Below are 12,135 nucleotides of genomic sequence, written 5' to 3' on the forward strand. Positions count from 1 at the left end.
GATCAGTGTGCTGTTTGAAGTTTGAACACTTTCACTTTGAAAAACATTATAAATGCAGCCAATCAACAGAGACACTGAACACTGTTTAGATAAGAAACTGAAGATGCTTTAATACAAACTTTACACAACATTTTAACATCAGTCTGATGATTTTCATCTTAAATGAACCAAATAAAAAGACTTTTACTTAAAAACAAAAGCAGTTTGATTTCTGTTTCGTCTGTGGAGACGGTGAAGATCTGCAGTCCGTCCTTTAGGAGGAGACAGATGTGGAGGTGGAGGCGGAGGCGGGGACGGCGGTCAGCAGGACGTTCTCCAGAGTGATGTCACTGCTGATGTAGCGCGTCAGTTTGCCGTTGAATCCTTTATTCTGCAGGAAGTGAAGTCTGCCGCAGTCGATCAGAAGTTTACAGAGACGACCGACCTGCTGACGTTCGTCTGCTGACAGAAACCTGCAGAGAGGACGAGACGTTACATCAGAGACACCGTCAGATATACGACGGGTCACGTTTTATGTTTTCACTTCAACTGCAGAAGATGCAGCATCGTCTGTCTGAGAGGAAAAACTGTCCAAATATCCTGCTGAGCACATGATGCTAGTTTTTTATTTTTAGATGAATTCAAATGTCAAAGATCTTCAGTTTATTGTCACAGAGACTAAAGAAACCAGAAAATATTCACATTTAAGAAGCTGAATCAGAACATTTTTCATTTATTCTTAAAAATGACAAAATAGTTGGCAACTCATCGACTAATTGTTGCAGCTTCTGAACTTCCTTCCCCAAGTCTCAGCTCCTTATTTGTGAGGATTTTCAGCTTTTTTCTGTTTTATGTGACAAACTAAAAATCTTTGTTTGGAATAAACGAGAAATATGAACACGTCACCTAAAATAGAACACACAATAGAAAATAGTTGGTGATTAGTTTTCTGTTGATCGATTAATCGTTGCAGTTCTAGGTCAAACGTTTACCCGTTCACTGCGTCCGTCTCCTCTGTTGGTTCGTGCTCTTCGTCGTCTCCCCTCTGATTGGTCGGATCCCCGGGCGGACGGTCCTGATTGGTCGGTCTGAGGCCACATGTTGCCCAGCTGGACATCCGACAGAAAGCCGAGAACTCTGCAGCGCCGAGTCCTCGCTGCAGGAAGAACTGCTGACCCACGTAGTGACGCCACTCACAGCGGTGGTGACAGCAGAGAGCCACCGCCACGCCCTGAACCAGACCAGGACCCTGAACTGGACTGGGATCCAGACCTGGATGCTCTTCTGAGGGTTTGAGGCGTTTGGGAGGCGGTTCAGTCTCTCTGGGTTCTGGTGTTTCTAACAAACAGCGCAGAGCGAGATCTGAGGACACAAACAGATCAGCTGACTTCATGTTCAAACATCAACAACTTTATTAATCATTTATTAAAAGAAAAGTTCTGATTGATCCGTTTAAACAGGCGAATAACAGATTCTTAATATCTTTGATTATAATACAGAAAACACTGAAAACACTGAACTAACAGAAGGACGTTTAGTTGTGAAGCTGCTCTGATTTATTACTTTATTCTTTATACGGCAGCGAGCCCTCTATTTATTATTTATTTGTTCTTATTTATCTTTGTTTTGTTCTCTTTCTTCCTCCTACTGTTCTTTAGCCTTAATATTATTTATCTTTTTCCTTTTTCTTTGAATAGATGTTTACATGCAGATTTGTGTAGACGAGCACACAGACGTGAGACTTTAAGGGTTTAAGTGCACATAAATATGGAGAGAAAGAGGAAAGCAAACCGTTATTATTATTATTGTCATTATTATTATCATTATTATTATTATTTTATTCCTCTGTTTCACTCTCTTGCCTCATAATGTTAAAAACTGGAACATGATGCTGTATAACGTACAACTGTACAAACTCTTGCTCCAATGAAAATTAAAATAAAAAAACAACACAGTAACTGATGGTCTTAATGAGGATGTTGAGATAAAGTTATTGATTGATTTAAAGTTATTGATCGGATGTATCAAAGTCTCACCTGTCGCTGCTCCACATAGATGCTTCCCAACTCCGACCAGCGGCAGCTTCTTGTGTTTGATCTGAGGAACTTTACCTGAAACAGGTGAGAGTCAGCTGACAGTCAAACTGTGAACACACCTGACTACACCTGTCTGCAGATGTTTGTCTCTTACTTAAATCCAGATGTTGAATGTCGACCTGCAGCCTCTCAAACTCAACTCCAGCATCCTGATGTTTCCCGTCCACCTGGAACGCAGCGTTTCATATAGACTGAACATGAAGAACTAAACAGTTTAAATGTTGTTACAATACAAAACTCTACAATTAAGACAAGAAATACCGAAAAACCACAACACAAGAGTAAACACCAACACAGAAAGAAAACAACAAACAAACAAACAAACAATATAAAACAGCAGTAATCACAACCTGGTGAATTTGTTACCCTGTTATATACAATCTGTCGGTTTGTACATATATTTGTTACCCCCATTCTTATCATTGTTGACGTTTCCTCCTTCAGGTATGTTGCTATGGTTACCAAACCCTCACAAATTCCTCTGAACACACGTGATCGTCTCTCCGATGGAAAAATGAACAGAAGTTTTTGATACGTTGTTAAAATATCAGGAGGCTCTTCATCAGCCATTTTTGTAATATTATGAATCTGCTGGACGACCAATGCTGCTGCTGTAGAACTGACGCCGCCCCTAACTGATGATGTCATACTGAACATTCACAACAACACCAAACGACTAAATATTGTTGTATATATGTTCAGCTTCAAGTCGACAGCTGCTCCGTTAGTGTGGAGATACGAGGTTGTCTGCTCTGATAGTGTGGAGATACGAGGTTGTCTGCTCTGACAGTGTGGAGATACGAGGTTGTCTGCTCTGATAGTGTGGAGATACGAGGTTGTCTGCTCTGATAGTGTGGAGATACGAGGTTGTCTGCTCTGATAGTGTGGAGATATGAGGTTGTCTCATACCTTGAAGCGAGTGCTGCAGCGCTCCACCAGCAGCAGCAGCAAGTCGTCGCAGGTGTTCAGGTGCTCGGAGGTCTTCAGGGCCTCGTGGATCCAGTGAGACAGTTTCCCTCGACCTGCTCCGAACTCCACAAAGCTCCGCCCCCTTCCCAGCAGCCCCAGCGCCTCCAGGTGACCTAAGATAGAGGACTGGAGACACCTGACAGGTGAGACAGTGTATTCAGGTGTGTTTCAGTGTGTTTCTGTATGTTCAGGTGTGTTTCTGTGTGTTCAGGAGTGTTTCTGTGTGTTCAGGAGTGTTTCTGTGTGTTCAGGTGCGTTTCTGTGTGTTCAGGTGCGTTTCTGTGTGTTCAGGAGTGAGTTCAGGTGCGTTTCTGTGTGTTCAGGTGTGTTTCTGTGTGTTCAGGTGCGTTTCTGTGTGTTCAGGTGCGTTTCTGTGTGTTCAGGAGTGAGTTCAGGTGCGTTTCTGTGAGTTCAGGTGCGTTTCTGTGTGTTCAGGTGTGAGTTCAGGTGCGTTTCTGTATGTTCAGATGTTTTTCTGTGTGTTCAGGAGTGAGTTCAGGTGCATTTCTGTGTGTTCAGGTGTGTTTCTATGTGTTCAGGTGCGTTTCTGTGTGTTCAGGAGTGAGTTCAGGTGCGTTTCTGTGTATTCAGGTGTGTTTCTATGTGTTCAGGTGTGTTTCTGTGTGTTCAGGTGTGTCTCTGTGTGTTTCTGTGTGTTCAGGTGTGTTTCTGTATATTCAGGTGTGTTTCTGTGTGTCCAGGTGTGTTTCTATGTGTTCAGATGTGTTTCTGTGTGTTTCTGTGTGTTCAGGTGTGTTTCTGTGTATTCAGGTGCGTTTCTATGTGTTCAGGTGTGTTTCTGTGTGTTCAGGTGTGTCTCTGTGTGTTTCTGTGAGTTCAGGTGTGTTTCTGTATATTCAGGTGTGTTTCTGTGTGTCCAGGTGCGTTTCTGTGTGTTCAGGTGTGTTTCTGTGTGTTCAGGTGCATTTCTGTGTGTTCAGGAGTGAGTTCAGGTGCGTTTCTGTATGTTCAGATGTGAGTTCAGGTGCGTTTCTGTATGTTCAGGTGTGTTTCTGTGTGTTCAGGAGTGAGTTCAGGTGCGTTTCTGTGTATTCAGGTGCGTTTCTATGTGTTCAGGTGTGTTTCTGTGTGTTCAGGTGTGTTTCTATGTGTTCAGGTGTGAGTTCAGGTGTGTTTCTGTGAGTTCAGGTGTGAGTTCAGATGTGTTTCTGTGAGTTCAGGTGCGTTTCTGTGTATTCAGGTGCGTTTCTATGTGTTCAGGTGTGTTTCTGTGTGTTCAAGTGTGTTTCTATGTGTTCAGGTGTGAGTTCAGGTGTGTTCAGTTGTGAGTTCAGGTGTGTTTCTGTGTGTTCAGGTGTGAGTTCAGGTGTGTTTCTGTGAGTTCAGGTGTGATTTCAGGTGTGTTTCTGTGAGTTCAGGTGTATATTCAGGTGTGTTTTCCGTGTGTTCAGGTGTGTTTCTGTGAGTTTTAGTGTGTTTCTGTGTGTTCAGGTGTGAGTTCAGGTGTGTTTCTGTGAGTTCAGGTGTGTTTCTGTGTGTTCAGGTGTGTTTCTGTGAGTTCAGGTGTATATTCAGGTGTGTTTTCCGTGTGTTCAGGTGTGTTTCTGTGAGTTTTAGTGTGTTTCTGTGTGTTCAGGTGTGAGTTCAGGTGTGTTTCTGTGAGTTCAGGTGTGTTTCTGTGTGTTCAGGTGTGTTTCTGTGAGTTCAAGTGTGTTTCTGTGTGTTCAGGTGTGTATTCAGGTGTGTTTTCCGTGTGTTCAGGTGTGTTTCTGTGTGTTCAGGTGTGTACCTGCTGCTTCAGGTGTTTTAGGGCGGAGTCTCCGTTCTTTGGGTTGTTGAGTTCCTCCTGGAGGGCGGGGTGAGACAGGACGCTGTCCTCCACATCACACTGCAGTCCTACAACAACAACAACAACAACAATGATGTCAGCGACAACAACCGTGACATCATCAGACTCTAAGGGTCAATCAGTTTACCTGTTTACCTGCCTCTCAGCTCACCTGTCGCTGCAGTCTTCAATTTGTCCACCAGAGACTGTAACTGTGTCCTGCTGCGCTCACATAGACACGCCTGACACACACACACACACACAAGTGTATGAGTATCAGCAGGATTATTGTTGTTATGGTTACCTGCAGTAGAGGAGGTGTTACCTGTTGGAGCGTCTCGTCTCCATCAGCTGATCCTGCATTTATGTTTTCGACATAATAAACCTGTCGGAGGTCAAACACACAAACACAAACACAAACACACATTATTACACATGTTATTTCACAGATTTCACAGAGCAGGTGAAAAACACCTGTGTTGTCACTTTATTAGATACAATCAACTATAACCAACACAACAGCTCTGCTACGAACCTTTTTATTAACAGTAAGAGAGAAGCGATTCAAATGAATCTTTATTAAAACTTTTTTTTGAGTCCTTTTTTTTAAAGAAAGGAAATCCAAATTCTCTGATTCCAGCTTCTTCAGTGTGAATATTTGAGGGATGGATACTTTATTAATGCCAAAGGGAAATTAAATGAATGACAGTAAACTGAAGATCTTTGAGTTGTGGACAAAACAAGACATTTTGAGGACGTCGTCTTTGGGAAACACTGATCCATTTTCTGATATTTTATGGATCAAACAACTAAACAATTAAGGTGCTGTTGATGTTCAGAAAACATATGAGTGATAAAATATTGTAAATTTGAGGTTAGTAATCTGCTGAAGAAAGCCATGGGATACGGTCAAAAGCTCTAGTAAGTGAGCTTTTGATCACATGTGATATGTTTTAGTGCAGGACGGCATCAGTACATGTACATGTGTAAACATTAATGTAACATCCATGATAATGATATACAATAAAGTTCCTTTATAAACTAAAGTAACTAAGAATCATTACATGTCTGTTCTGCTCTTAGGGTCAGTGATCACTGACAGAACTCCAACATCCAGAATGCACTGCAGCAGTCTGATGTCACTGTGACAGCAGAAGTTTACTCACAGTGAACTGCAGCAGAGACTCATCGGTTTACTTTACTGTAAATTAAATCTTTAAACTGTCGTGTTGACATATAAAAGTAAAAGTGGAGATTTGTCTCACAGGTTTTGGTTTCTGTCTGGAGTTACATTTCTTCAGGTGTTTGTCCAGTTTGTCTTCATCCACAGTGCTGCAAGAACAAAACACACAAACACACAACAGACACACAAACCACAGGTCAGAGAGTCAGTGATCAGTCTGTGATCGGTCTGTTATCGGTCAGTGATCAATCAGTGATCAGTCTGTGATCGGTCAGTGATCGGTCTGTGATCAGTCTGTGATCAGCCAGTGATCGGTCTGTTATCGGTCTGTGATCAATCAGTGATCGGTCTGTTATCGGTCTGTGATCAGCAACAAGATAATTAATTAACATGTCAGAGATCAGTGTTTTCTGATTTATAAATGAATGATTGAATAAAAACAAATTTGTTTTGAGAAACTTCATCAAAATTCTTTGAGAGTTTCATATTTAACACTGATAACCAATAACTCCACTGATGATCAATGACATCAATAATGTGATTGGTGGTTGTTGACTCACTGTTTGGGGTCGAGCGGACAGACGATCCTCCTGCTGCTGCTGCTTCCTTCCTCCTGAAACAGGAAACAGGAAATTGTTAACAGAAGGTTTATAACAGACTCACAGACTTTACCTACAGGATGTGATGTCACAGTAATCAATACTGTCACCAGTGTCAGAGTAATAACTTCTAATAAATAACTACAGCTGCAACTAATGATCATTTTCATCATCAATTCATCTGCAGATTATTGATCAGTTAATTGTTTTCTCTATAAAATGTCAGAAAACAGTGAAAAATGTCTTCAAATGTCTCGTTTAGTTTCAGCCAAAACCAAAAGCTTTCATTATTAAAATATTAAAATAGCTGATTAATCTTCTGTTGATCGACTAATCGATTGGCTGCAGCTGGTCGTTGGATCTGAAGCTCACACTGCAGGATGTGATGTTAGTATGATGGACATGTGATCAGGAGGCTGTGATGACATCACATCCGCATGATGACATCACTTCAACTGCACAGAAACATGTGAGACTGAAATCTCAGATTTATTGATGAACTGGAGCAGAGAGATTATCTGACAACAATGGAAATACAAACAAGACAACTGCCGCTCAGTTATGAAGCATAAAAACACAAAATGCTCCTCTGAGGCGGTAAGATGGTGGTAAGATGGTGGTAAGATGGCGGTAAAATGGTAGTAAGATGGTGGTAACATGGCAGTAAAATGGTGGTAAGATGACAGTAAGATGGCAGTAAAATGGTGGTAAGATGACAGTAAGATGGCAGTAAAATGGTGGTAAGATGGCGGTAAGATGGCGGTAAGACAGCAGTAAAATGGTGGTAAGATGGCAGTAATATGGTGGTAAGATAGCAGTAAAATGGTGGTAAGATAGCAGTAAAATGGTGGTAAGATGGCGGTAAGATGGCAGTAAAATGGTGGTAAGATGACGGTAAGATGGTAGTAAAATGGTGGTAAAATGGCAGTAAGATGGTGGTAAGATGGCGGTAATATAGTGGTAAGATGGTGGTAATATGGTGGTAAGATGACGGTAAGATGGTAGTAAAATGGTGGTAAAATGGCAGTAAGATGGTAGTAAGATGGCGGTAAGATGGTAGTAAAATGGTGGTAAGATGGTGGTAAGATGGCGGTAAGATGGTGGTAAGATGGCAGTAAAATGGTGGTAAGATGGTGGTAAGATGGCAGTAAAATGGTGGTAAGATGGTGGTAAGATGGCGGTAAGAAAGCGGTAAAACGCTGGTAAGATGGCAGTAAAATGGTGGTAAGATGGTGGTAAGATGGCGGTAAGATGGTGGTAAGATGGCGGTAAGATGGTGGTAAGATGGCGGTAAAATGGTGGTAAGATGGCGGTAAGAAAGCGGTAAAACGCTGGTAAGATGGCAGTAAAATGGTGGTAAGATGGTGGTAAGATGGCGGTAAGATGGTAGTAAAATGGTAGTAAGATGGTGGTAAGATGGTGGTAATATGGTGGTAAGATGGTGGTAAGATGGCAGTAAAATGGTGGTAAGATGGCAGTAAAATGGTGGTAAGATGGCGGTAAGATGGTGGTAAGATGGCGGTAAGAAAGCGGTAAAACGCTGGTAAGATGGCAGTAAAATGGTGGTAAGATGGTGGTAAGATGGCGGTAAGATGGTGGTAAGATGGCGGTAAGATGGTGGTAAGATGGCGGTAAAATGGTGGTAAGATGGCGGTAAGAAAGCGGTAAAACGCTGGTAAGATGGCAGTAAAATGGCGGTAAGATGGTGGTAAGATGGCGGTAAGATGGTGGTAAGATGGCTGATATCGAAGTCAGGCAAGAACGGTTAAAACATAACAACACAACACACAAACAAACAAAGAAAAACACAGAAGAATTATACAACAAGCAAAGAAAACTTATGATTGACTTTCCATCGACCATTTCTGTACCAAGAGTTTGAAACTCTCAGTCTGCTGCTGCGTCAGAGAACCTGGAGAACCTGGAGAACCTGGAGAACTGATCCTCAGAGCTTATGATGATCTCTGATGAGACTCCAGTAACAGTTAAAGATTCTCTTCAGTCATTTATGAAGAAATAAATACTCTGCTTGGAAAAATAATGTGTGTCTGATATGTTTTTCTACAAAGAAAGTTCAGTTACCTCATTAAAAACATCTTTTAACATCATCTCCTCCTTTTCCCTCATTAAAAACCCAGAATCTGTGAATCTGTAGATGTTGTTGGTTTGTAAAGTTTTCCTGTTGGACACCAGACGTTTCCTGCTTCACAGTAAAGTTCATCTCAGTGTTTGTTCACCGCAGGCTTCAAATAATCACACGTCTGGACTTTAAGCAGCCAGCAGCTGTATTCTGCATTATTTTGTAAGTGAGACCAAACTTGTTTTGAATAATTCTTCTTTCTACAGTGATAACTGTAGAATGAGAAGATCTAAGTGTGTTTGTGGAGGAAGTCTGAATATAAATGACTCAGAATCAGGTTTATTGACAAGAAGGTTTGCACACACAAGGAATTTTCCTCAGTGTTGTGATGCATTACAGTCAAAATACACACAAAATTCAGTAGGCTAAACGAAATTCATAATAAAACTATGTAAAGTATATTCTAAGTGAGAAGAGCTGCTACAGGTTTAGAATTTGAATTGAAGAGAACGAGATGAAAAGTACAAAATACTGACCAGAAATGTGCAAATGTTGATGGTGTGAAGTGTTCTGATCCGTCTGCAGCGCTGCTGAACCAGCAGGTGGCAGCAGAACCACTTGGACATGTGGTGACTGTTATAGTTCCGATGAAGTATATTATTTATCGATTAACATCTGGGGACCATGTTGGAAATAACTTTACTTCACTTTAACTTTGAATCATATCAAATAATATATATATATATATATATATGTGTGTGTGTGTGTATATTTCCTTTCATCATTGTCATCCTGGAAGAGACCACTCCCATCAGGATAGACATGTTTCATCATAGGATAAAGCTGATCCCTCACAACTACTTTGTATTGATTAGCAGTGACCCTTCCCTCTAAGGGCACAAGTGGACCAAAACCATGCCAGCATAACAGAGCTCCCAGACCCCCTCACTGTAGGGGTCCAGCATTCAGACCTGGACCAGACCCCCTCACTGTAGGGGTCCAGCATTCAGACCTGGACCAGTTCTCTTGGTGGAGAATCAGGTGAAGGACTCATCTGATCATATCAGTGTGTTCCACGTCTCTGTAGACCAGAACCTGGACGGATTTTGTATATTCATCTTTGTAATGATACTATAATATCTCTCTATGTAAATATATTCTAGCTGACAGTCTGATCACGTCCTGCATCGACGTTCTCAGTCACATATCACACGTCATCACATGACCCTGTTTACTGACGTCTTTCCCGCAGATCTAAACGCAGACGTCACTTCAGTCACTGTTCTTATTGACAGACGAGCCAGCCGAGCGTCTTTGTGACTGAAGCTGCTGCCGTCCGCCCCAACAATCAACCCTCGTTCAGCCGCTCACATCTTTTCCTCTCGTCACCTCGATACCAGATCAGAATCAGCTGGATGTTTATACAAGTCACAGAGCATCACTGGATGTTCATAACTTCATTACTGGAGCAGCGCAGCTGTGTGGAAACATCTTCTACTCTCATTTATTCAGGTTTTTCCTTTAATTTGTCACCGTCTGAACATATATTTTCATCTGTAAAGCTCTCTGAGTCAAAACATTGATAAAAGTGGAAAAAACTGTACTAATAAACAAAGTCTGTGAATGTTTTGTCACTGCAAACAGCTGCAGGTTAAAACTTTATAAAATGTGTTTCTAACAGATGAGGCTGAAGATCTGAAGAACTGAGTTTATTGATCAGAGTTCTGATCAGAAGGATCGATCTTCAGCTGCCATCAGTCTCCTCCTCTCGGTCTGTCATTAGTGTCCGTGAACTCACCATGGTCGCGTGTTCTCCGCAGAAAGTTTTCCCCTTTCCGACGATCATTTTACAGAAACGTTTCTTTTTCTCCACGAAGAAGGCGCATCTGCCGGGCAACATGCCGGGAAGGGGCGCCGCCATGTTGGCTGACCTGCCGTGCTGCGTTCAGGTGCTCACAGGCCGGGGCGGACTTTATCATTTCTTATGTAGGCAACTGCCTGCAGGCCACGAATCATGTTTAGATATGAAAAATATTGAATCATGTTACTATTCTAACTCATTGTACCCCGAAAAAACTTAAAAAGGCCCCAGATCACTTGAAAAATATGCACCTGTGTACTTCTACTTCAGAGGAAAACACTGTAAACTACATTTATCAGATTCAGATTTCACTCACAAAATATAAGTTAAAATATGATGCATTATTATTCATTAAACTATCCATCTTTATATATGACTAAAAGCTCCAAATTGAATAGATTTTAAGTAAATGTAAATACATTGTGCTGATTCCTCTCTTTCACTTTCAGTAAAAAGTTCAACGCAGGACTTTTACAGTATTTTTACTGTTAAGTATTAAGAGTTTTACTTAATAAAACAGTTTGAGTACTTCTTCTACCACTGCTGATACCAGCATTCCCAGTTACAGGAAGGGTGAAAGTGTTTTCCTGCAGCTCTAAAATCACTGAATCCACCAGACTAGCGGAAGAAAGACTCTCGTTTATTAACTGCAAAAACAAGCCAGCTGTTGTTCCTTCAGAGAAAGATCACGTCCAAAATCCAGAATATAAACAGACAACATTCAATCAGTTTCAGCTGAAATAATGAACTTTATTATGTCTGTGAAATGTGCTCAGTGTGCTGCATGTTATCACCAGTGAGTTTGGATGTTTCAATGTTTTCAACTGACAAAAAAGTGTTTTGTTATTTTCTGTGTAATTTATTTGACTTCATTCATTTTTATATACTTATATATATTTATTATTTATCTGTGTACTTTTTTTTGGTGTGCCTGTTTCGTAATGTAGAACATTATAACTTTAATTTTCATATTGAATAAGTCGTGTTTTGGTGATAAAAATGTGACTCACTAATCTGTTTCAGGTTCAATAAAAACATATGAACAAAACTTAATAAATTAACAAAACTTTATTGTTTAAAATTTTTTTAACACAGTTTATATGGGTTTCATTTACTTTTTTAAATTGTAGTTGAAGTTCAAGTCTCTTGATTTATATTTTCATTGAATGTTTTATCAATAAAAATAAACAGTGTACAAGGGACCTGCTGAGTACACAGGTATGAACTACATATATATGTGTGTGTGTGTATGTGTATATATATATATATATATATATATATATATTACAACAACATTACAACTACAATTAAAATATAATTATAGATGTAAAGAAATATGATTACATCCCACAACAGAAAAAGTTTCTAGTATTGAGACAGTTTTATGAGTTGAAATCTTCATTATTTGGAAATTTTTCAAAATTCCTTTAAATGTCACATTCAACCTGTAAGATTTATTAAAAATCTTTTTTTTCCTCTTCAGGTTCAATATGCTGTTAACAAGCAGAATAAAAATATTTGCTGTTTCTGTTTTTAATGAGCAACTTTTCTGGTTTTCATTTGATCATTTTAACATCAT

At 40.3% G+C, this 12,135-nt stretch overlaps 1 protein-coding gene across 1 annotated transcript; it reads right to left on the reverse strand.

The window, feature by feature from the left end:
- Positions 1–84: 84 nt before the first annotated feature.
- trmt13 (tRNA methyltransferase 13 homolog) lies at positions 85–10,626 on the reverse strand. The gene is made up of 11 exons (XM_067596013.1): positions 10,494–10,626; positions 6,577–6,629; positions 6,099–6,165; positions 5,159–5,218; positions 5,006–5,075; positions 4,795–4,901; positions 2,985–3,170; positions 2,170–2,242; positions 2,016–2,090; positions 972–1,341; positions 85–452 (listed from the first exon to the last, which is right to left on the reverse strand). The coding sequence occupies exons 1-11, from the start codon at positions 10,614–10,616 to the stop codon at positions 254–256; spliced, it is 1,383 nt and encodes a 460-aa protein (XP_067452114.1). The 5' UTR covers positions 10,617–10,626; the 3' UTR covers positions 85–253.
- Positions 10,627–12,135: the final 1,509 nt, after the last annotated feature.

The sequence above is a fragment of the Thunnus thynnus genome, chromosome 8 (genome assembly GCF_963924715.1).
Source record: "Thunnus thynnus chromosome 8, fThuThy2.1, whole genome shotgun sequence".
In the NCBI taxonomy this organism is placed as follows: Eukaryota; Metazoa; Chordata; class Actinopteri; order Scombriformes; family Scombridae; genus Thunnus; species Thunnus thynnus.

What these genes read in the sequence shown, in the direction of transcription:
- trmt13 (XM_067596013.1), bottom strand. Translation starts at nt 10,616, where the DNA reads ATGGCGGCGCCCCTTCCCGGCATGTTGCCCGGCAGATGCGCCTTCTTC. An exon ending in TGTCCGCTCGACCCCAAACA is followed by an intron (nt 6,166 to 6,576) that starts GTGAGTCAACAA and finishes TTGTTCTTGCAG; the next exon opens with CACTGTGGATGAAGACAAAC. An exon ending in ATTGAAGACTGCAGCGACAG is followed by an intron (nt 4,902 to 5,005) that starts GTGAGCTGAGAG and finishes TTGTTGTTGTAG; the next exon opens with GACTGCAGTGTGATGTGGAG.